The sequence below is a fragment of the Tachyglossus aculeatus genome, chromosome 21 (assembly GCF_015852505.1).
Source record: "Tachyglossus aculeatus isolate mTacAcu1 chromosome 21, mTacAcu1.pri, whole genome shotgun sequence".
Classification (NCBI taxonomy): domain Eukaryota; kingdom Metazoa; phylum Chordata; class Mammalia; order Monotremata; family Tachyglossidae; genus Tachyglossus; species Tachyglossus aculeatus.
In genome coordinates, this window is record NC_052086.1 from 50,264,999 (window position 1) to 50,286,940 (window position 21,942).

General features: G+C 47.2%; 2 protein-coding genes across 2 annotated transcripts in view; both read right to left on the reverse strand.

Annotated features, from left to right (window-relative positions):
• The window catches only part of COG7 (component of oligomeric golgi complex 7), a 51,517-nt gene extending 36,705 nt beyond the window's left edge, over nt 1–14,812 (reverse strand). The window contains exons 1-5 of the mRNA XM_038762283.1: nt 14,422–14,812; nt 9,520–9,668; nt 6,592–6,708; nt 3,794–3,962; nt 555–637 (exon numbers count right to left, since the gene is read on the reverse strand). Of these exons, the coding sequence (XP_038618211.1) occupies nt 555–637; nt 3,794–3,962; nt 6,592–6,708; nt 9,520–9,668; nt 14,422–14,587 (684 nt within the window). The 5' untranslated portion in view covers nt 14,588–14,812. The remainder of the gene's footprint in view (nt 1–554; nt 638–3,793; nt 3,963–6,591; nt 6,709–9,519; nt 9,669–14,421) is intronic.
• A 4,826-nt stretch (nt 14,813–19,638) lies between these two features.
• GGA2 (golgi associated, gamma adaptin ear containing, ARF binding protein 2) overlaps nt 19,639–21,942 on the reverse strand; it is a 31,334-nt gene continuing 29,030 nt past the window's right edge. Inside the window, exon 18 of the mRNA XM_038763755.1 lies at nt 19,639–21,052. Within this exon, the coding sequence (XP_038619683.1) occupies nt 20,942–21,052 (111 nt within the window). The 3' untranslated portion in view covers nt 19,639–20,941. The remainder of the gene's footprint in view (nt 21,053–21,942) is intronic.

The following is a 21,942-nucleotide window of genomic DNA, read 5'->3' on the forward strand; positions in this document are numbered from 1 at the left end:
GTTCTTTTGGAGAACACAAGCCTGTTTGGGCTTGGTGTGCTTCGTTATCAGACACAGCTTGCGCACATGTGTGTGCACAAGTTTTCCTTAACTCACAGACTCACCAGGACAAAACCCTTAAATTGTACAACTGGGCGTTTTTCTTTTTTTTTTATGGTTTTTGTTGAGCACTTACAATGTGCCAGGCACTGTTCTAATTGCTGGGCTAGATACAACCTGATCAGGTTGGACACAGTCCGTGTTCCACATGGAGCTCACGGACTTAATCCCCATTTTACAGAGGGGAACTGAGGTCCAGAGAAGTGAAGTGACTTGCCCAAGGTCACAGAGCAGACAAGGAGCGGATCTGGGATTAGAACCCAAGTCCTTCTGACTCTCAAGCCCATGTTCTATCCACTAGGTCACACTGTGTCTCAGGGAACTACTTGATTTAGCGTTAAACTTACACTTCATGTCCCAATTAAGAGTACTAACTGCAGAGTCCTTGCATTTCATTCTGTCTTCAAAAGACATTTTGAATCCAATACAATCCCCACCCCTAGACAGTCCCGTACCTTGTGACATTTGTAGTAATAGGCAAGGAGTTGAGGCATCCGGTCGATTTCTGTGAAGACTTTCACAAACACTTTAGCCTGTTCTAAAATAACACAATACAAGGCAAATAATTATTAAGTTAAGGCAATAAGCATCCGTTAGACCATAAGCTCCTCTGTCAGACTGTAAGCTCCTGGAGGGCAAGTATCAAGTCTACCGGCTCTGCTGTATTGCACTCTCCCAATACTCTGCACAAAGCAAGCTCTAGATAAATATCATTGATCATCAACAGTCAGTAGCCCCACTGCCACAAAGAGAGAGAATGCAACAGCATAAATGGTAGAAAAGCAGACTGGAATTTAGCAGCAGTTGATATTATTGACTCCCCTGACTCTGTAGGGAAGTCACTTCACTTCTCTGGGCCTCAGTTACCTCATCTGTTAAATGGGGACTAAGAGTGTGAGCCTCATATGGGACAGGGATTGTGTCCAACCTGATTAACTTGTATCTATCCCAGCATTTAGAACAGTGCTTGACACATAGTGAGCACTTAACAAGTACCATAATTATTATTATTAGGCTCTGAATAGCAACAGGCTCCCTGTGGGTACCAAATACAAGGGTTGCTTTGAGCAGTTTTAGAAATCAAGCCTCCGGAGACCCAGGTTCAGTTTCCTACACTATTGTTCCTGACAGGGAATCAATGTTTCTAAGTGTGAAGGTCACAACAACTGGGAGATAGTCCAAGAATTTATGTTTGGGGAAAACAATGGGCCTGTATGTTCCTCCAATTCACTGGGACAATGAGTTAAGTCAATCACCATATCAGCATTCTGTCAATCTCTTCATCAATCATTTATCAAGGACCTAATGGACGCAGGGCACTGTAATGGGTGCTTGAGAGCATACAATAAAAGTAGAATAATAATGATGGCATTTGTTAAGTGCTTACTATATGCCAAGCACTGTTAAAAGTGCAAAGAGACAGTTCCTGCCTTTAAGGAGTTTACAATACAATGAGAGACTGCAAGCTGTAGCATTCTACAAAAAGCATATGTCCTTAGTATTAGTCTAAACCTTGTTACAGAAAACTTTTCAATTATTTCACTTAAAGCAGAAGAAATGAGGAAACACTGGAGAAGCATCATGGCCCTGTGGAAAGACCACAGTCCTGGGTGCTAAACCCAAATCCAACACTTGCCTGCTGGGTGACCTTGGGCAAATCGCTTAACTTTTCTGTGCTTCAGTTTCCTCACCTAAAATATAAGGATTCAATATCTTTTCTCCCTCCCCTTTGGGCTCTGAGCCCCACATATAACAGGGACTGTGTCCGACCTGATTATCTTGTATCTTCCTCAGTGCTTGGCACATAGGAGGTGCTTAATCGATGCCACACCCACATGCACCTGGAAGCCGATGAGCTTTAAAACACTAAACATGCGATCAAGTTTGCTTCCAGGAAAAGTCCCTTGGGAAAGGACACCTGGGGCTGTTTAGGAGAATGTAGCACCACCACCTGCTGGCCTACAAGCTACAGAGAAGCAGCGTGGCTCAGTGGAAAGAGCACGGGCTTTGGAGTCAGAGGTCATGGGTTCAAATCCTGACTCCGCCAATTGTCAGCTGTATGACTTTGGGCAAGTCACTTAACTTCTCTGCACCTCAGTTACCTCATCTGTGAAATGGGGATTAAGACTGTGAGCCCCACGTGGGACAACCTGATCACCTTGTAACCTCCCCAGCGCTTAGAACAGTGCTTTGCACATAGTAAGCACTTAATAAATGCCATTATTATTATTACTATTACAGAGCCGGGAACCCACAGTGCGATGCAGAGAAGCAGCATTCATTCATTCAATCGTATTTATTGAGCGTTTACTGTGTGCAGAGCACTGTACTAAGCACTTGGGAAGTACAAGTTGGCAACATATATGACTGAATGGACAGAGCACAGGCCCGGGAGTCAGAAAGACCTGGGTTCTGTTCTCTGCTCTGCCACTTATCTGCTCTGTGACCTTGGGCAAGTCACTTCACTTCTCTGGGCCTCAGGTACCTCATCTGTAAAACGGGGATAAAGACTTTTGAGCCCCATGCGGGACAGGGACTATGACCAACCCAATTTGCTTGTATCCACCCCAGCGCTTAGTACAGTGCCTGGTACACAGTAAGCGCTTTAACAAATATCACAATTATTATTATCATTATTAATAGCATGAATTCATTGCCAACAGAGGAGAACAACCAAATACTGTCTCCCCACAAACTCTCAGGAGAAGGGGGACAAGGAAATAACATTTACATTGAGGAGACTACAATCTGTGTCCCCCTCTAAACTGTAAGCTCGTCGTGGGCAGGGAACGTTTCTGCTAACTCTGTAGTGCTGTGTTCTCCCAAGCGCTAAGTACAATGCTTTGCATATAATAAGTGCTCAAGAAATACCACTGATTGATTGATAGGTCCAAGCAAGATATTTCTGGATCTATCGATCTCTCCATTCTCCTCTTTTTATTCCCTGTAATTGGTTTTGTGTCTGTCTACCCAAATGGATTTATAAACTCTTCAGGGGCGCTCCCAAGCACCTAGCAAGGTGCTCTGCACAAAACGGTGCTCAGTAAATGCTCTTGACTGATTAGTACCCACCAGTCCATTCAAACCACACATACTGGTTTCATCCTATCAACTATTTTCCGACATCAGTCCACACCCCCTTCATTGGTCTTTAGGTAATAAGGTTGAGTTGTATGCCAGTACAATGGCAGCAAGTCAGAGAACTATGCTAAGAAAGATCAGAAAAGGGCAAAAGATTATCAAGACCCAAATAAACTGAGCTCAAATGAGTTGAAAAAAAAAAAAATAAGGAAAAAATCACCCCCTCAGCCCTAGGCCACGATGTCATCTTCAAAAATCAGGAGCCCCTTCAATGAGGGTGTCCACTGGCCAGAAAACTTGGAAGCAGGATAAAAGAAGGGTTTCTGGATACTATACCACAAATAGTGTTTGATCAAGAATCAATTCATCAATCAATGGTATGCACTGTGTGCTTCCTATGTGCACAGCACTGTGCTTGGGAGAGTACAAAACAACAGAATTAGCAGATACATTTCCTGCCCATTATGAGCTTACAGTCTAGAGGACTAACTTACAGCCTAGAGGACTGGAATATTTTAAGAAAAGATTTTTAAAAATTGGAATATTTTAAGCAGTCATCCCACTAGATTGCCTTCTCTTGGAGAAGAGATGCAAAAAAGTGAGCTGCACTTACCTACAGACTGAGAATTGAAGGCGGCCACAATCTGAGGGCTGGCCAGAGCCTCCAGCCGGTTCTTCAACGCTTCCAGGTGAACACATTTCTCCGAGTAGTCTGGTGTATCCACAAGCATCGTCAGGCTGCTCTGCATGCTTGTCAACTTGGCCGAAATCACAGTCACAGCCTAGGTCCGAACCAGGAGAGAGCACAGTGAGGGGGTCTCCCGGGTTAATGGGGCTGGGAGTCTAAGGACTCCAAGTCCACAGCTTACCTGCTACGTGACCTTGGGTAAGGCACCCTCACTTCTCTCTGTGCCTCAGGTCCGTCATCTGCAAAATGGGGACTCAATACCTGTTCTCCCTCCTACTTAGACTGTGAGCCTCATGTGGACGCTACCCTAGCATTTAGTACAGTGTCTGGCATATAGCAAGCGCTTGAAAATTACAATTATTATTATTATTACTGTGGTTAATATAAAAATAATAATAATCCTATTCTCAGAAGTTACAAAACTTAAGCCTTGCAAGAAAGTTTCATAAGGTGTAAATTCTCTAGAGTATATGGCATACAGTACTCATCTAATACACAAACACAATCAATCAATCATTTATTGAGCGCTTACTGTGTGCACAGCACTGTACTAAGCGCTTGGGAAGTACAAGTTGGTGACATATAGAGACAGTCCCTACCCAACAGTGGGCTCACAGTCTAGAAGGGGGAGACAGAGAACAAAACCAAACATATTAACAAAATAAAATAAATAGAATAGATATGTACAAGTAAAATAAATAGAGTAAAAAATATGTACAAACATATATACATATATACAGGTGCTGTGGGGAAGGGAAAGAGGTGAGATGGGGGAGATGGAGAGGGGGACGAGGGGGAGAGGAAGGAGGGGACTCCGTCTGGAAAGGCCTCCTGGAGGAGGTGAGCTCTCAGCAGGGCCTTGAAGGGAGGAAGGGCATTCCAGGCCAGGGGGATGATGTGGGCCGGGGGTCAATGGCGAGACAGGGGAGAACGAGGCCCGGTGAGGAGATTAGCGGCAGGGGAGCGGAGGGGGCGGGCTGGGCTGGAGAAGGAGAGAAGGGAGGTGAGGTAGGAGGGGGCGAGGTGATGGAGAGCCTTGAAGCACAAAATAACCCTGGATGCTGTCTGGGAGCAAAAATTAAGGTTTTTTAAAAGGGCAATGGATACTACCTACTTTGTTTACCTCTCGTTAGTATCAACAGATGCTTAAGGCTATCAAAATCTCCCCATCAAAACTAAACATATCCTTTCGGCAAAAATATATTTCCCTGAAAAATATAAAAATGAGAAGCAGTATGGCCTCATAGAAAGAGCACAGGCCTGGGAGTCAGGATATCTGAATTCCAATTCCAGCTCTGCCTCTTGCCGGCTGAGTGACCTTGCATAGCTCATTTTAACCTTTCTTGGCCATTTTCCTCTTCCAAAAAATGGGGGTTAAATACCTTTTCTCCCTCTTTCCCTCCCCTCACACTGCAAGCCCTGGGAAGGACAGGGGCTGGGTCTGATCTGATTGTATTGCATTTAGCATAGCACTTGTTAACAAATAATCCAAGGATTATAATTATCTAGTAATGAAGTCATGGAACCAATTTTAGTAGTTCCCTAACCTCTTACCGAGGCTGAAGGAGGAAAAAGGAGAAAGGCCCCAAAAAGCTCCAGTTTTTCCTTGGCCTTGCATTACAGTGTCTGGCACATAGTAAGCGCTTAACAAATACCATCATCATTATTAGTATTATTGCTATTATTATGACTATTCCTGTCAGCCTAGGTGCTATTGCAAGGGCCCAGAAGAGGATGATGAGAAAGTAGGCAAGGCGGAGACACCCAGTCCAGCTTCAGATTCTTCTCAGCCCATTCCCCCATCCCCATCCTGGGCTGTTTCCTGGACCTCTGTAACTCGTAGGCTGAACCGATCAACTGTATTTATTGAGTGCTTACTGTGTGCAGAACACTGTACTACGCACCTGGGAGAATACAATATAACAGAGTTGGTAGAACCTTCCCTACTCCCTGCCAACAACAACCTTACAGTCCAGAGGGGGTGACAGACACTAATTCAAATAAATTATGGCGATATTCATAAGTGCTGTGGGGCTGAGCGGTGGGGGAGTGAATAAAGAGAGCGAATCAGGGTGACACAGGAGGAGATGTGCCTTCAAAAAGGCCTTGAAGGTGGGGAGAGTAGTTGTCTGTTGGATATGAAAAGGGAGGGCATTCCAGGCCAGAGGCAGGATGTGAGTGAGAGATCGGTGGAGAGTTAGTCAAGATGGAGGTACAGAGAGTAGGCTGGTATTAGGGGAGTGAAGTGTGGGGGTTTGTTTGTAGTAAGAGAGCAGCAAGGTGAGGTGGGAGGGAGCAAAGTGATGGAGTACTGAAGCTGGAGTTTTATTTTTCCCCAATAACAGTTTATCCCAACCGTTTTCCCAAAACCCACATCTTGGCTGGATTGGACCTGAATCATGCATTCCAAACCAGCGTGGAAGCAACAAGGCCTAGTGGGTGGAAGGCAGATCAGGGAGTCAGAGGATCTGAGTTCTAATCCCTGCTCTGCCATTTTGCTGTGTGACCTTGGGAAAGTCACAACTTCTCTGTGCCTCAGTTCCCTCACCTGTAAAATGGGGATAAAGACTGTGAGCTCCATGTGGGACATGGACTGTGTCCAACCTGATTAGCTTGTATCTCCCTCCGCACTTTGTACAGTACCTGGCACATAGTGAGTGCTTAACAAATACTATTTAAAACAAAAATCCTGGCCCCATCTCCACCTGTGTTTTAAAACCCACCTGTGTTTTAAATGTCTCCTCAATATCAGCACTCAACGTGCTCCACTTGTCTGCTTCCTGAAGAGACTCTGCAGCGAGCTGCATCCGGGATTTCACCTGGTCAATTTCCACCAGTACCTGAAATAGAGGAATTGGAACAGAAGATGGAGGTGTAGTAAATCCCATTGCTTTTACAATGTGACAATGTTTTCCCACCACACTGTTGGGCCCAAAGCCCTTAAATTTATCTCTGCTCTCTCCTAATCCTCCTCGACCTCTTAACACTGTGAACCACTCTCTTCTCCTTGAGACACCATCACACCCTAGTTTGACAGTCTCGCTTGGTTCTCCTCTAACCTCTCCAGTCAAATCTTCTCTTTTTCATCGGCTCTTCCTTGGCCTCCCACTTTCTAACTCGGGGTTCCCCCCTAGGCTCTGTTCTGATTCCCCCATCTACTCTCCATTCGTACTAACTTCCCTGGAGAACTCATCTGCTCTAATGGTTCATCTACCAGCTCTACGCAGGCAACTCCCATACCTATGGGAAGCAGCACAGCCTAATGGAAAGAGCACGGGCCTGGGAGTCAAAGGACCTGGGTTCTAATTCCGGAACTACCATTTCCTTGCTAATAATAATAGTCCTATTCTCAGAAGGTACAAAACTTAAGCCTCACAGGAAAGTTTCAACAGGTGTTAATTCTACAGAGTACAAAGCCTACAGTACTCACCTAAAACACAAACACAAAATAACCCTGGATGCTGTGTGTTCTTTGCCTCAGCTTCCTCATCCGTAAAATGGGAATTTAATTACCTTTTCTCCCCCTCCTCCTTACACTGTGAGCCCTACGTGGCACAGGGACTGTATTTGATCTGATTACCTTGTAATTCACCCAGGGCTTAATGCTGGGATAGACATAGTAAGCGTCTAGCAACTACAGTCATCTACCTCACCAACTCTGTCCTCCCTCCTTCTCCGCAACATCACATATTGTCCTGTCTTCGGGACACTGCTACATCATCATCATCATCAATCATATTTATTGAGCACTTACTATGTGCAGAGCACTGTACTAAGCGCTTGGGGAGTACAAATTGCTACACAGATTGTCCTCCCGGAACCTCAAGGTCAACATTTCCAAAACAGAACACCTTATCTTCCTTGCCAAATCCTCTCCCCCATCTATCTTTCCCATCATAGTCGCCACCATCTCCCTCCCTCCCCATCCCTCAAGTCTATAACCTTGGCGTTGCACCTGACTCCTCCCCTCTCTTTAACCCTCTTTCAGTCTGTGGCCAGACTATCTCTGTTTTTAAACCACAACATTTCCAAGACTGCCTCTATCTACATGTTTTGTTCTGTGGTCTGTCTCCCCCTTCTAGACTGCGAGCCCATTGTTGGGTAGGGACCATCTCTATATGTTGCAGACTTGTACTTCCCAAGAACTTAGTATAGTGCTCTGCACACAGTAAGCGCTCAATAAATGCGACTGAATGAATGAATCCAAACGGCCACCACTCTGGACCAGGCTCTGCTAATATCCTGACCAGACTATTGCATTAGCCTCACTGCCTCAATTCTCACCCCTCTGCTCTACATTCCACTCTAAAACGGTATTCTGAACCTGTCTCCCCACTCCTCAAACACCTCCAATGGTGACTAATCCCCCTCCATGTCAAGCAGAAACTCATGACCATTGGTTTTACGGCACTCAATCAGCACACTCTCCTCTCTCACCACTCCCTTCTCTCACGACACCCAGCACATACTCTTCGTTCCCCTCAGGTGCACCACATCAAGTGGGTGCTCAATAAATGCTATCACTACAACTACCACTACTACTTCTCAAGCTAGTCTACTTAATGTGCCTCATTTTCCCTCTCCTCTTGCTCACACTGTACCCCCATCTGGAACTTCCTCCCCTATCATATTCAACAGACCGCAGCTCTCCCCACCTTAAAAGTTCTTCAAAAATCACTTCTCCTCCAGGAGGCCTTCAGCGATTAAATTTCTCATCTCGCCACCTTATACCTCCCAACTGCCACTTCAGTCCATCCGTGCCATCTAAACCCTCACTCCCCCTACAAGCACTTGAGCATTTATACATTTCATTATTTTCTCCTCTTTGTAATTTCTCTTGGTGTCTCTCTCTCCTGTAAGAATACAAGCTCCTTGAGGTCAGGGAATCGTGTCTACTAATTCTGCTGTACTCCCCACAAATGCTGAGTAGAGTGCTCTGCATACCGTAGGGCCTCCAAAAACCCTATTAAGTAAAACAACAGTGAAATTTCAAATTTTTCCCTGGATCTGAGACTTTTGGAGAGCCTGAAATAAGTTTCTAAGACACTGGATCCATCTCCCACCTGCTTGTGTCTTAAAAGGAATCATGGGCCTTGAAAAGGAATCCTGTCTCCTAAAATGGAGCTTCTGAATGACAAGTCATCCTCTATAATTTCCTCTTTCCACCTCCCCTCTAAAAATCCAGTTTCTTGTAGCCAAGACCAACACTACTCAAACATGTCAAAGTTCATTCCAGGGCAAATTAGTCCAAGAAACAATAGTTCAGATCACTCTTAATTGAAGCATAAAGACTAAAACTGAGCAAAAACATAAACACAAGACACCTCTTTTTACCACGGAGATACTCTGAAAAAATTCTTGTGGATGACAATAAAAATAAAACATGCTTAAAATTAATGAGGAATAACATAATCAACAATAGAGGCTCAGTAATGCTGCATTACTAAACACAGTGAATTTTTCAGTAGGACCAGTTTTTAATCCAGGATTTAAAAAAACTTTAGCGCCAATAGATTAAGTACTAAAATGCCTTCTCCCAGGAGAACTGAAAGTTATTTGAGCTAATACAGATTTAATAATCGTGAAGCTAAATTTAATGAATATGGGCCCAGGAAATAAAAGCAGTGAAGGGTGATCAAAACCAGGAATACCTGCATTGACTGAGCTGTGTCCTGTTCAAATTTTTTAATATCTTCCTTAACAAGAATCATTTGTTCTTTCAGGAAAGATGCTTCCTGTTTGAGAGCTTCCACATCTCGGAGAACTTTGGGCATATTCTGAAGTGCCTGGTGACTCGTTTCTGTAGCAAGAAACAAAAAAAAGTAATGAAATAATTAAAGCCCAAATCTAAACTTTTATAAGTACGTGTAATTCAGTAACAGAAGCCAATGAAAACCCTTCCTAACACAGTATAACATAATGGCATAATTTGAAATGCAAAATCTATATATTTGCTGGATATTTCAGTGACTTTGAGAAAATCAAAATTTCTCTAGGCCTTAATTTCCTCATCTATAAAATGGGAATGAAACACCTCATCTCTCTCCCCCTTAGACTATGAGTCTCGTGTGAGCCAAGGTCTGTGTCTGGTCTGACTATGTCTACACTAATATTTATCACAGTGTTAGGCAGATATTAAGTGCTTACCAAGCACAAAGTGTGCGGTCTGGACTGTAGTAGACCGGTGAGGTAGGAGGGGGAAAGTTGATTGAGTGCTTTAAAGCCGGTGGTAAGGAGTTTCGACTGGATCTCACAAGCGCTCAGTACAAGGCTCCATGGACATTAAGCGCTCAGGAAATATGACAGACTGATTTCTTTAAACCTTTAAAGGCTGGCACTTTATTAATAATAATAATAACAATGGTATTTGTTAAGCACAGCACGGCTCTGTGGAAAGAGCACAGGCTTGGGAGTCAGAGGTCATAGGTTCGAATCCCGGCTCCACAACTTGTCAGCTGTGTGACTTTGGGCAAATAACTTAACTTCTCTGGGCCTCAGTTACCTCATCTGGAAAATGGGGATTAAGACTGTGAGTCCCATGTGGGACAACCTGACTACCTTGTATCACCCCAGCTTAGAACAGTGCTTGGCACATAGCAAGTGCTTAAATGCCATCATCATTATTATTATGATGTTTAATATTTAATACTAAATACAAGGTGATCAGGTTGTCCCACATGGGGCTCACAGTCTTCATCCCCATTTTGGAAAACCAGCGGGGTTTAGTGGAAAGAGCATGAGCTTGGGAGTCAGAGGTCATGGGTTCTAATCCTGGCTCCACCACTCATCAGCTATATGACCTTGGGCAAGTCACTTGATAATAATAGGTGGTATTTGTTAAGCGCTTACTATGTGCCAAGCCCTGTTCTAAGCACTTGGGGAAATACAAGGTAATCATGTTGACCCACATGGGGCTCAGCAGTCTTAATCCCCATTTTCCAGACGAGGTCACTGAGGCACAGAGGAGTTAAGTGAGTTGCCCAAAATCACATAACTGACTACTGGTGAGGCAGGGATTAGAACCCACATCCTCTAACTCCCAAGCCCATCCTCTTGCCACTAGGCCATGCTGCTTCTCTGTGCCTCAGTGACCTCATCTGGAAAATGGGGATGAAGACTGTGAGCCCCATGTGGGACAACCTGATCACCTTGTATTCCCCCCACAGCGCTTAGAACAGTGCTTGTCACCTAGTAAGCACTTAACAAATGCTATCATCATCATTATTATTATTATTACTGTTCTAAGCGCTGGGGTAGATACAAGGTAATCAGATTGTCCCATGTGGGGCTCAGTCTTAAACCCCATTTTAGAGAAGCAGCGTGGCTCGGTGGAAAGAGCCCGGGTTCAGGAGTCAGAGGTCACGGGCTCTAATCCTGCCTCTGCCACTAATCAACGGTGTGACTATGGGCAAGTCACTTCACTTCTCTGGGCCTCAGTTCCCTTATCTGTAAAATGGGGATGAAGACTGGGAGCCCCATGTGGGACAACCTGATCACCTTGTATCCCCCCCAGTGCTTAGAACAGTGCTTGGCACATAGTAAGCACTTAACAAATGCCATCATCGTTATTATTACTATTACTGTTCTAAGCACTGGGGAGAATACAAGGTGATCAGGTTGTCCCACGTGGGGCTCCCAGTCTTAAACCCCATTTTACAGATGAGGGAACTGAGGCCCAGAGAAGTGAAGAAACTGGCCCAAAGTCAGCATGGCTCAGTGCAAAGAGCCCGGGCTTGGGAGTCAAAGGTCATGGGCTCTAATTCTGACCCCACCACTTGTCAGCTGTGTGAGTTTGGGCCAGTCACTTCACTGGGCCTCAGTTACCTCATCTGTAAAATGGGGATTAAGACTGTGAGCCCCACATGGGACAATCTGATTACCTTCTATCTACCCCAGCGCTAAGCGTGGCTCAATGGAAGGAGCCTGGGCTTGGGAGCCAGAGGTCATGGGTTCTAATTCCGACCCCACCTCTTGTCAGCTGTGTGACTTTGGGCAAGTCACTTGACTTCTCTGTGTCTCAGTTCCCTCAACTGTAAAATGGGGATAAAGACTGTGAGCCCCCGGTGGGACAACCTGATCACCTTGTATTCCCCCTGCAGCCTTTAGAACAGCGCTTGGCACATAGTAAGCGCTTAACAAATGCCATCATCATTATTATTATTGTTACCGTTCTAAGGGGGAATACAAGGTGATCAGGTTGCCCCATGGGGGTCTCCCAGTCTTCATCCCCATTTTACAGATGAGGGAACCAAGGCCCAGAGAAGCGAAGAGACTGGCCCAAAGTCAGCATGGCTCAGTGGAAACAGCCCGGGCTTGGGAGCCAGAGGTCATGGGTTCTAATTCCGACCCTGCCACTTGTCAGCTGTGTGACTTTGGGCCAGTCACTTCACTCCTCTGGGCCTCAGCTCCCTCATCTTTAAAATGGGGATTAAAACTGTGAGACCCACGTGGGACAATCGGATTACCTTCTACTTACCTCGGTGCTAAGTGTGGCTCAATGGAAAGAGCCCAGGCTTGGGAGCTAGAGGTCATGGGTTCTAATTCTGACCCTACCACTTGTCAGTTGTGTGACTTTGGGCAAGTCACTTCACTTCTCTGTGCCTCAGTTCTCTCATCTGTAAAATGGGGATGAAGACTGTGAGCCTCCCGTGGGACAACCTGATCACCTTGTATCCCCCAGCACTTAGAACAGTGCTTCTCACATAGTAAGGGCTTAACAAATGCCATCAATATTATTATTATTATTATTACCGTTCTAAGCGCTGGGGCGATGAGGGGAATACATGGTGATCAGATTGTCCCACGGGGGGCTCCCAGTCTCATCCCCATTTTACAGATGAGGGAACCGAGGCCCAGAGAAGGCCCAACGTCAGCGTGGCTCAGTGGAAAGGGCCCGGGGTTTGGGAGCCAGAGGTCATGCGTTCTGATTCCGCCCCCGCCACTTGTCAGCTGTGTGACTTTGGGCCAGTCACTTAACTCCTCTGGGCCTCAGCTCCCTCATCTTTAAAATGGGGATTAAAACTGTGAGCCCCATGTGGGACAATCTGATTACCTTCTATTTACCCCGGTGCTAAGCGTGGCTCAGTGGAAAGAGCCCAGGCTTGGGAGCTAGAGGTCATGGGTTCTAATTCCGATCCTGCCACTTGTCAGTTGGGTGACTATGGGCAAGTCACTTCACTTCCCTGTCCCTCAGTTCTCTCATCTGTAAAATGGGAATGAAGACTGTGAGCCTCCCGTGGGACAACCTGATCACCTTGTATCCCCCAGCGCTTAGAACAGTGCTTTGCACATAGTAAGCGCTTAACAAATGCCATCATCATTATTATTATTACCGTTCTAAGCGCTGGGGCGATGGGGGGAATACAAGGTGATCAGGTTGTCCCACAGGGGGCTCCCAGTCTTCATCCCCATTTTACAAATGAGGGAAGTGAGGCCCAGAGAAGGCCCAAAGTCAGCATGGCTCAGTGGTAAGGGTCCGGGTTTGGGAGCCAGAGGTCATGGGTTCTAATTCCGACCCCGCCACTTGTCAGCTGTGTGACTTTGGCCCAGTCACTTCACGCTCTGGGCCTCAGCTCCCTCATCTTTAAAATGGGGATTAAAACTGTGAACCCCATGTGGGACAATCTGATTACCTTCTATTTACCCCGGTGCTAAGCGTGGCTCAGTGGAAAGAGCCCAGGCTTGGGAGCTAGAGGTCATGGGTTCTAATTCCAACTCTGCCACTTGTCAGTTGTGTGACTTTGGGCAAATCACTTCACTTCTCTGGGCCTCAGCTCCCTTATCTGTAAAATGGGGATTAAGACTGTGAGCCTCCCGTGGGACAACCTGATCACCTTGTATCCCCCAGCGCTTAGAACAGTGCTTTGCACATAGTAAGCGTTTAACATATGCCATCATCATCATCATTATTATTATTATTACCGTTCTAAGCACTGGGACGATGGGGGGAATACAAGGTGATCAGGTTGTCCCACAGGGGGCTCCCAGTCTTCATCCCCATTTTACAGATGAGGGAACGCGAGGCCCAAAGTCAGCATGGCTCAGTGGAAAGGGCCCGGGCTTGGGAGCCAGAGATCATCGGTTCTAATTCCAACCCCGCCACTTGTCAGCTGTGTGACTTTGGGCCAGTCACTTCACTCCTCTGGGCCTCAGCTCCCTCATCTTTAAAATGGGGATTAAAACTGTGAGCCCCATGTAGGACAATCTGATTACCTTCTATTTACCCCGGTGCTAAGCGTGGCTCAGTGGAAAGAGCCCAAGCTTGGGAGCTAGAGGTCATGGGTTCTAATTCCGCCCCCGCCACTTGTCAGCTGTGTGACTTTGGGCCAGTCACTTCACTCCTCTGGGCCTCAGCTCCCTCATCTGTCAAATGGGGATGAAGACTGTGAGCCCCACGTGGGCCAACCTGATCACCTTGTATCCCCCGGCGGTGAGAACAGTGCTTTGCACATGGTAAACTCTTAACATATACCATTATTATTACTGGGGGCGGAGGCGGGATTGGAAGCTCAGCCCGGCCTCTTTCCCCGACCGTCGGGGCTGGGGGGCCTCACCTTCCACGGCGTTGTTGACTTCCTGGATGAACACCTGCAGCTTCATCACCAGGGTGGCGGCGTGCCCGTCCACCGGGCCCGGGGCCTCCTTGGGCACCGCCCTGAAGGCGCCGTTGATCCAGTCCTTCACCTCGAAGTCGTCGTCCAGGAACTTGGAGAAATCCATGGCGGCCGAGGGCGGGGGGCACGGTCCTGCCGGGCTCCGGCCGCTCGGGGACCAGGCTGCCCAAGCAGATGCCAACCCCTGAGCCCGGCGGGACCAAACCAACCAACTTTACCTCAGGTTTCCGATTTTGGGGGGTCCGTGTTGGCGGGGTTCGGGGGCGGGCCTTCCCCCCTCAGGCCGGGCCGCCCGCGGCCGCCATCTTGCCGTCGTCGTGGCGCGCCGCCCCGTCCTCCTCCCGGAAGTGCCGCCCGTCACCATGGAGACCGACCGACGCCCCGCTCCTCGAACTGCCTTCTTTTTCAAAAATAATAATGATAATGATGGCATTTGTTAAGCGCTTGCTATGTGCAAAGCACTGCTCTACGTGCTGTGGGGGGCTATACAGGGGGATCACGTGGTCCCACGGTGGGGGGCTCAAAGTCTTCATCCTCATGTCAGCTGTGTGACTTTGGGCAAGTCACCTAACTTCTCTGTGCCTCAGTGACCTCATCTGGAAAATGGGGATTACGACTGTGAACCCCCCCCCCCCCCCGTGGGACAACCTGATCACCTTGTAACTTCCCCGGCGCTTAGAACAGTGCTTTGCGCATAGTAAGCGCTTAATAAATGTCATTATTAATAATGTATTAATAAATGACATTATTTGTCATTATCTGACAAGTGGCAGAGGGGGGAAGCAGCGTGGCTCAGTGGAAAGAGCCCGGGCTTTGGAGTCAGAGGTCATGGGTTCAAATCCCGCCTCTGCCAATTGTCAGCTGTGTGACCATGGCCAAGTCACTTAGCTTCTCTGGGCCTCAGTGACCTCATCTGGAAAATGGGGATTAAGACTGTGAGCCCCACACGGGACAATCTGATCACCTTGTATCCTCCCCAGCGCTTAGAACAGTGCTTTTCACATAGTAAGCGCTTAACAAATGCCATCATCATCATCATCATTATTATTATTATTATTTGACAGATGAGGGAACTGAGGCCCAGAGAAGATAATAATAATAGTGATGGCATTTGTGAAGCGCTTACTATGTGCAAAGCACTGTTCTAAGCGCTGGGGGGATACAAGGTGATCAGGTTGTCCCACGTGGGGTTCCCAGTCTTAATCCCCATTTGACAGATGAGGTAAATGAGGCCCAGAGAAGTTAAGTGACTTGCCCAAGGTCACACAGCAGACATGTGGCGGAGTTGGGATTAGAACCCATGACCTCCGACTCCCAAGCCCGTGCTCTTTCCACTGAGCCACGCTGCTTCTCTAATAATAATGATGATGGCATTGGTTAAGCATTTACTATGTGCGAAACACTGTTCTATGCGCTGGGGGGATACAAGGTGATCAGGTTGTCCCACGGGGGGCTCACAGTCTTCATCCCCATTTGACAGATGAGGGAACTGAGGCCCAGAGAAGTTAAGTGACTTTCCCAAAGTCACACAGCTGACAATTGGCAGAGCCGGGATTAGAACCCATGACCTCTGGTTGCCAAGCCCGGGCTCTTTCCACTGAGCCACGCTGCTTCTCTTAAAAAGCATTTTCTTTTAAAAGCATTTGTTAAGCGCTTACTATGCGACAGGAGTTGTTCATTCATTCAATCATATTTATTGAGCACTTACTGTGTCCCCATCGCCCCAACTCCCTCCCTCTCCCCTACCCACTTCCCCACCCCATAACACTTGTGTATGTATTTATTACTCTATTTTGTTAATAATGGGTATGTAGCTATAATTCTATTTATCTATTTTGATGCTATTAACGCCTGCCTACTTGTTTTGTAGTCTGTCTCCCCCTTCTAGACTGTGAGCCTGTTGTTGGGTAGGGATTGTCTCTATCTGTTGCCGAGTTGTACTTTCCAAGCACTTAGTACAGTCCTGTTCTAAGCGCTGGGACAGATACAGGCTAAACAGATTGGACACAGTTTATATCCCCCATGGGGAATATAGTCTTCATCCCCACTTTACAGATGAGGTAACTCCTGTAGATGTCACTACATACATGTGGGACCTGATTTCCAGACATAATTGAGCCCAAATCATAATAATAATAATGATGGTATTTGTTAAGCACTTACTATGTGCCATGTACTGCTCTAAGCGCTGGGGTAGATACAAGATAATCAGGTGGTCCCACGCGAAGCTCCCAGTCTTCATCCCCATTTTACGGATGAAGGAACTGAGGCAAAGAGAAGTCAAGTGACTTGCCCAAAGTCACACAGCTGATCAGTGGGGGGCTAGGGGGCGGGATTAGAACCCTCAACCTCTGACAGTTTATACCCTCCTTAGGGGATATAGTCTTCATCCCCCTTTTATGGATGAGGTAACTCCTGTAGATGTCACTATAGACACTTAGGACCTGATTTCCAGACATAATTGAGCCCAAATAATAATGATAATGGTGGTATTCGTTAAGCGCTTACTATGTGCCACGCACTGTTCTAAGCGCTGGGGTAGATACAACATAATCAGGTTGTCCCACGTAGTGTCACAGTCTTAGTAGAGAAGCAGCGTGACTCAGTGGAAAGAGCACGGGCTTTGGAGTCAGAGGTCATGGGTTCAAATCCCAGCTCCGCCAATTGTCAGCTGTGCGACTTTGGACAAGTCACTTAACTTCTTTGTGCTTCAGTTACCTCATCTGTAAAATGGGGGTTAAGACTGAGAGCCCCCCATGGGACAACCTGATCACCTTGTAACCTCCCCAGCGCTTAGAACAGTGCTTTGCACATATTAAGCGCTTAATAAATGCCATAAAAAATCCCCATTTTACAGATGAGGTAACTGAGGCACAGAGAAGTTAAGTGACTTGCCCCAGGTCACACAGCAGACAAGTGCAGAGCCAGAATTAGAACCCAAGGCCTCTGACTCCCAAGCCAGAGGACATGCTGCTATTCACACAGTAAGCACTCAATAATGTGATGGACTTACAAACCTCATAAGCAAAGGAGGTAAATTGAAGCCAGGAAGATACTGGGAGGGAAGCAGGCTACATTATCCAACCCAAGACCATTTGATGGGCGAGTGATGCCTAGGACCCTCCAAATTCTCTCACTCATGCTCAAAACCCTCCAACAAGCCACTTTGAATGACCTCACGCTTCTTTAGCTTCCTCTTCCACCCCAGCTTGTTCTCTCTGCTCTTCCCAAATCAAAGTCACTCACCGCTCCTTTCAGTAACAATTATGGTACTTGTTAAGTGCCTACTATGTGCCAAGCATTGTACTACGTTTAACAGGTTGGACAAAGTCCCTGTCCCACATGGGGTTCACAGTCGAAGTACGAGGGAGTATGATTTAATCCCTATTTCACAGGTGAGATAACTGAGGTACAAAGAAGTGAAGTGACTAGCCCAAAGTCACAACAGACAAGTGGTGGAGTCAGGATTAGAACCCAGGTCCTCCTGACTCTCAGGCCCAGGCTCTTTCCACTGTGAAGCAGCGTGGGTTAATGGAAAGAGCACAGGCTTGGGAATCAGAGATCATCATCATCATCAATCATATTTATTGAGTGCTTACTATGTGCAGAGCACTGTACTAAGCGCTTGGGAAGAACAAATTTGCAACATATAGAGACAGTCCCTACCCAACAGTGGGCTCACAGTCTAAAAGGGGGAGACAGAGAACAAAACCAAACATACTAACAAAATAAAATAAATAGAATAGATATGTACAAATAAAATAAATACATAGAGTAAAAAATACGTACAAACATACATACATATATACAGGTGCTGTGGGGAAGGGAAGGAGGTAAGATGGGGGGGATGGAGAGGGGGACGAGGGGGAGAGGAAGGAAGGGGCTCAGTCTGGGAAGGCCTCCTGGAGGAGGTGAGCTCTCAGCAGGGCCTTGAAGGGAGGAAGAGAGCTAGCTTGGCGGATGGGCAGAGGGAGGGCATTCCAGGCCCGGGGGATGTGGGCCGGGGGTCGATGGCGGGACAGGCGAGAGCGAGGTACGGTGAGGAGATCAGCAGTGGAGGAGCGGAGGGTGCGGACTGGGCTGTAGAAGGAGAGAAGGGAGGTGAGGTAGGAGGGGGCAAGGTGATGGACAGCCTTGAAGCCCAGGGTGAGGAGTTTCTGCCTGATCATGGGTTCTAATCCTGGCTCCGCCACTTGTTGGCTGTGTAACCTTGGGCGAGTCACTCCACTTCTCTGGGCCTCAGTTAACTCATCTTTAAATGGGGAAGAATACTGTGAGCCCCACGTGGGACAACCCAATGACCTTGGATCTACCCCAGCACTTGGCACATAGTAAGCGCTTATCAAATACCATTATTATTATTAAGCTACACTGCTTCCCAATATTCATTGTTCTCTTTATTTCATCGTCCCCTTCAAACCTTCCTAAGCCACATTCTAAGCCTAAATCCCTTCCCAAATCCCAGCTTGCTAGCAAGCTCTCTTCCTTAAATTTCCCCTTCTCCAATATCACCCCCAGCTTGTCGCACTGAATCTTCTCCTTTCATTGGAGAAATTCCATTCCCATAGTCTTCCCTAATATGAAGTCCCCAAATAATAAACTCTGGCATTTGTTAAGCTCTTACTCTGGGCCAAGCACTTAATAAGCACTCAGGTACAAAATCATCAGGTCAGACACCATCTGTTTTATACGGGGCTCACAGTCTAAGGTGGAGAGAGAACAGCCCCATCTTAGATTTTACAGATGAGGTAACTGAGGCTCAGAGAAGTTAAATGACTTGTCCAAGGTCAGACCGCAGACAACTAGTGATGCCAAGATTAGAACCAGGACCCTTGATGCCCAGGCCCTTTCCACCAAGGCCCGCTGTTCTTCTATGCGTTGCTCACTGGAAAGAGGACAGGATTTGGAGTCAGATGTCATGGGTTCAAATCCAGACTCCGACAATTGTCAGCTGTGTGACTTTGGGCAAGTCACTTAACTTCTCTGTGACTCAGTTACCTCATCTGTAAAATGGGGATGAAGACTGCGAGCCCCCAGTGGGACAACCTGATCACCTTGTAACCTCCCCAGGACTTAGAACACTGCTTTGTACATAGTAAGCACTTAATAAATGCCATCATTATTATTATTATTATGCTGCTTCCACCCGTCTGAATATGCAATGCCCATGACTCCACCTTTATACCCACCACAAAATGCCCTTACACCTTTGCATACTCAATGTAAATTTTTTATTCATCTATTAAATGTCTCTTCAGTTGCTATGTCCTTCATTTGTTTATCCGAAGCAAAATAATCTTAGATTATGATGTTCTGGAAGTTAGAGACCAATAGATATCAATTTGGCACTCAATTTGAATTGTACTAAGCCTGACATCTCATATATTCAGAAGCTTAACAAACAGTTCTGATGATGTTATTTAGGGGCAGGAAGTTGGGAGGTGGATTTGATTGGAGAAAGGGAACGACTTTGGTTCTGTCATTTCTCGAGACACAAATAAGGCACAAAACCTGTGTTCCCCTTTCGCACCCCTTGGGCTGTGTCCATTGAGAATTGGGGGGAAGGCACACTGGCAGGGGCCCGTAGGGGTATTCATTCATTCAATCGTATTGAGCACTTACTGTGTGCGGACCACTGTACTAAGCACTTGGGAGAGTACATTACAACGATAAACAGACACAGTCCCTGCCCACAATGAGCTTAGAGTCTAGAAACTCTAGCATTCTCCTTCTAGCGATTGCCTGAAGAACTCTATTCTTCAAGAACCTATGCGATGAGAATATGAAAATTACCTGGAGAGACCTTTCGAACAGGAATACAGTTTGCATGAAAATAGAGGAAAAGGTTCTTCTTCTGAAATGGTCCCCAAGGCACATGGACCAGCTGGCTCAGAAATGTCCTGTTCTCCAAGCACCAACTAGGTTTCCCCATGACTCTTGAGAGAGAGGAGCTGGCGGGGGGCCCCCAAGAGTCTCAAAGGCTGATAAGGTGTGACAGAGAGTGTGAGTGTGTGTATGTGTGTGTGTGTGTTATCCGAAGGCAGCTTCCGTAGGTAGACTTCCAGAAGTGTAGACGCTCTTCTCCTGAGTTTTGGCTTAGAGAACTACTCCCCCTCCCCACCCCCTCGCCTTCTCTAACTTCTCAAAGTTGATGAGCCCGCCACCCCTCCCCGCCACCACCATTGCTGGGGGGTGATGATGGGTGCGATAGGCACCCGTGGGTTGCTCAGACAAACCAGTTCCTATCCTGTTGTCATCCTCCTTCTGATGGTGGGTCCTGCCCTCCTGCTTCCAAATACCTGGGGCTGAGTGGGATGTTCCGGCCCCGCCCCGCGCTCAACATACCAGCTGGAGTCCAGAGGGGAACAGGTGGGGGATTCCTCGGGGGGAAAAGGAGGGCAATTGAGTGGGGCGGGCTAGAGGGAAAGGCAACATCCGGCAAGTCCTTCCAGGGGCCCAGTCAGATCGTGCCCCAGAGCTCTGGTTCAGGGAATGTGTTCACCTCTCCAACTTCGCTGAACGGCTGCCCACCCTGGGTGAATGTCAGCTTGTACCTCAGACGGACGGGTTCCTGGGGCAGAAACGAGATCAACAGGGATAAGATTCTGCCCCGGCACCAACAGCTCTGCCCCTCTGGAGACAGCTTAGCCTAGGACTCATGGGCCCATTCAACTGGGAGGAGGGGACCAGCCCTTGCCTCCAAACCAAGGGCGGTGCGCCAAGGACCACCCTACATCGGTGGACCCTCCCACTCATGCCCGCTCACCTCGGTATACCCACCCACACTGGAACAACTTCATCAGGAAAGAAATAAGGACCAATGGCATTTGCAACCGGTAGCCCCAGTGCCCAGCACTCTGCTGCCCCTTTCCCAGCACCTAAAACCTTCCCTTTCCCTAGAATATCCCTATAAATCCTCAAAAACATCCCTTGGCCATCCTAAAGCAATCCTGGTAGCTTTCGTGCTGGGCTTCTTCTGTCCTCACACAGAACCATCCCAAGCCCTGCCCTGAGAGCTGTGGGAGCAGGAGAGGGGAAACTCTGTAGGAGGGAAGGAGCTAGAAACCAAAGATTGGGCTCTGAGGTGAACAGCAAAAGAGAAGCAGTGTGTCTAGTGCTTAGGGCATGGGGTTTGGGAGTCAGAAGGTACTGGGTTCTAATCCCAGCTCCGCTATTCATCTCCTGTGTGATCTTGGGCAACTCACTTCACTTCTCCGCGGCTCAGTTCCCTCATCAATAAAATGGGGATTACGACTAGGAGCCCCATGTTGGACAAGGACCATGTCCATTCTGATTCACTTATATCCACCCCAGTGCTTAAAGCAGTGCCTGGCACATAGTAAGCGCTTAACAAATGCCATAAAAAAAGAGAAGGTGGGACTGGCATGTTCTAAAGACCAAGGAGTAGAAGTTGCCCCCAGGAAAGGTAGGAGCCCTTCCCAATGGTAGGAGGTCCTCAGG